Source organism: Aegilops tauschii, chromosome 5 (assembly GCF_002575655.3).
Source record: "Aegilops tauschii subsp. strangulata cultivar AL8/78 chromosome 5, Aet v6.0, whole genome shotgun sequence".
Lineage (NCBI taxonomy): Eukaryota > Viridiplantae > Streptophyta > Magnoliopsida > Poales > Poaceae > Aegilops > Aegilops tauschii.
Window position 1 is genome coordinate 107,486,125 of NC_053039.3, and position 2,328 is coordinate 107,488,452.

At 58.5% G+C, this 2,328-nt stretch overlaps 1 protein-coding gene across 1 annotated transcript; it reads right to left on the reverse strand.

The window, feature by feature from the left end:
• Positions 1-1,408: 1,408 nt before the first annotated feature.
• Positions 1,409-2,328, reverse strand: LOC109744091 (osmotin-like protein). Its single transcript, XM_020303191.4, has one exon. The coding sequence runs from the start codon at positions 2,265-2,267 to the stop codon at positions 1,566-1,568; it is 702 nt and encodes a 233-aa protein (XP_020158780.1). The 5' UTR covers positions 2,268-2,328; the 3' UTR covers positions 1,409-1,565.

The window sequence follows — 2,328 nt, forward strand, 5'->3', positions numbered from 1 at the left end:
CACTCAGTTTACTCCGTATGTAGTCACTTGTTGAAATGCCTAGAAAGACAAGTATTTAGGAACGGAGGGAGTAGTTTGGTGTAACAGGGAAGGCGCAATCCCAGCCGGGATTGATCATTACTCTGGCTGACTACATTGGCCCACCTGTCATCTCAATCTTCTATCCGCAATCTCGCGAGACAGCATCAGTAGGCATCGACGACACTGCCTCTCTCCGACAACAGCGAGAAGGAACTACGCGGCCTGGGCGAGAACCCAACGGGCCTGCACTGGAGTGAGGAACATAACGCTGACGCTAGCTACATCGGTAGTTCGGCCGGACCTATTCACCGCAGACGAGCCGACGGCGGCTGCGTGGCTAGTGCTGCACAGACATAAAAGGAGCATGGTGAGACACTGCACAACGCAGTCAAACACCGAACAAGGACGCATCTATCTTTCTCTTCACTGCAACTCACGTTCTCTTCTCCGAAGATCAAAGCTTCCTGTTGTTCTTTACTTCTTTTACATGCTGCTTAGTACACGAGTATTACCACCGGCGATGCCTTCAAATAAATAAAGAAAAAACCAGAGCTTCTATGTAGCTCAGGGAGCGGGATGCGGGGTTCCTAGTCGCCGGCTGTGTGACTCGATGCTGACCGTGGAGGGGTCGCACACACGCGTACAAGGCTCGGCATCTCGCCATGCTCGACGGCCTTCGCGTGCTCAGCGTCAGGGATTTCCGGCGATGTCCCGGAGCTCTCGCTGATCCTCAGGCTCAAGATGCTCGTCCTCTCGCGCAGCGCGCTCTCTGGCGGGATCCCGTGTGCAGCTCGGCCAGCCTCGTGGGAGAGGAAAGAGGGATTGGCAGCGGAGAGGGAAAGCCGGAAAGGGGATCGGGAGAGGAGAGGACAGAGGATGAAGAAGATAACAGGAGAGAAATAAATATGACTTGCGGACCCATATTGTCAGTGAGAGTAGCGGGTGAACCTAGTTGGGATCATCTCCTTTCCCGGTGCGCCAAACATGTTCAGAGTTACAATAGACCGGGATCAGAGATGTCAGGGTATGTATTTCAGGGATTTGAAGGTGAAGGTTCATTTGCGTCGATCTCTACAATGTCAGGGTTTATTTCAGACTTCACTCAATAAAACGTGATGCTTAAACGCGCTCGCTCCGTATGTTTCCCGGTTGATTTCCAGAGAAGACAACATACATGCGTACATGCTGCGTTGGATTCGTTTGCCGCGGAAGAATGGACCATGGACGATTCTGCTTTGTTTCTTATTTGCGGGGGCCTCTCTCTCTCTCGTTCGTTCTAGCTACAACCTACTCCACTCCACATATTAGCTCGAACGCTCACAAGTCACAAGTAATGGTAGAGCGCAGCGCTACTTGTCCACAAACATGCACGCGAAGAACGGATGTGTACGATAATAACGGATCATTGACGATTCCATTACGACGATATCATATGCATCTCAGGGGCACGGCCGGGCGGCACGCATGATACTACGTGCCATTCTTCTTATTTTCACTACTACACCTTATACGTGTATCAACATCACTCGCTAATGGCCAGCCACCTAGTTCTCGGCGACGACGACATCCGGCTGTGCGGCGGCGTCGGCGCCAACCATCGCGGGCTGGCAGAAGACGACCTTGAGCTCGCCGGGCGCGTAGCAGTGCTGCTGCACGGGCTCCCTGTCGACCGGCGTCGTCAGCGTCAGCGGGCACCGCTGCTTGAAGTAGCCGGGCGGCCCCTTGCACGCGACCACGCAGCCGCCCGCGCCCACCACGCGCTGCGCCGGCGGGCACCCGGCGTTCAGGTCCGCCGAGCACCCCAGGGCCGGGCACGGCCCGTCGCCGCTGATGGCCTGCGGGCTCACCACCACCGGCACGTTGAACCCGTCCACCAGGCTCACGCTGTACACCGCCAGGTCCGGCCGCGGCGCGCCCTCGGCCGAGTGCACGGTCAGCTGCACCACGCCCGCGGGCCGCTCGCTCCCCGTCACGCACCGCGGCGGGGGCGCGCAACCGGTCCGCGCCACCAGCTGCCCGGACCAGAAGGTCGGCGGGAAGGGGAAGGAGACGAGCCCGTGGCCGTTGCCCTCGAGGCGGATGTCGTTGCCGCAGATGGAGGGGAAGCCCGTGTTCGGGGTCACCAGCGGCCACACGGGGTACGGGCACAGGTTGTGCAGGGTCAGCGTGGTGCCCGCCTCCGGTGCCGCCAGGAAGGCGGCGGCCAGCAGGGTGCCGATCACGAGGCGCTCGCCCATGCCACCCATAGTCTCTGCGCTACTTTCTTTCTTGGCTTTTGCACTGCAGGGCGCTGCTTCGACGTTCAAC

Bases quoted from the DNA above. Each gene is read 5' to 3' on its own strand.
- LOC109744091 (XM_020303191.4), bottom strand. From the start codon at position 2,267: ATGGGTGGCATGGGCGAGCGCCTCGTGATCGGCACCCTGCTGGCCGCC.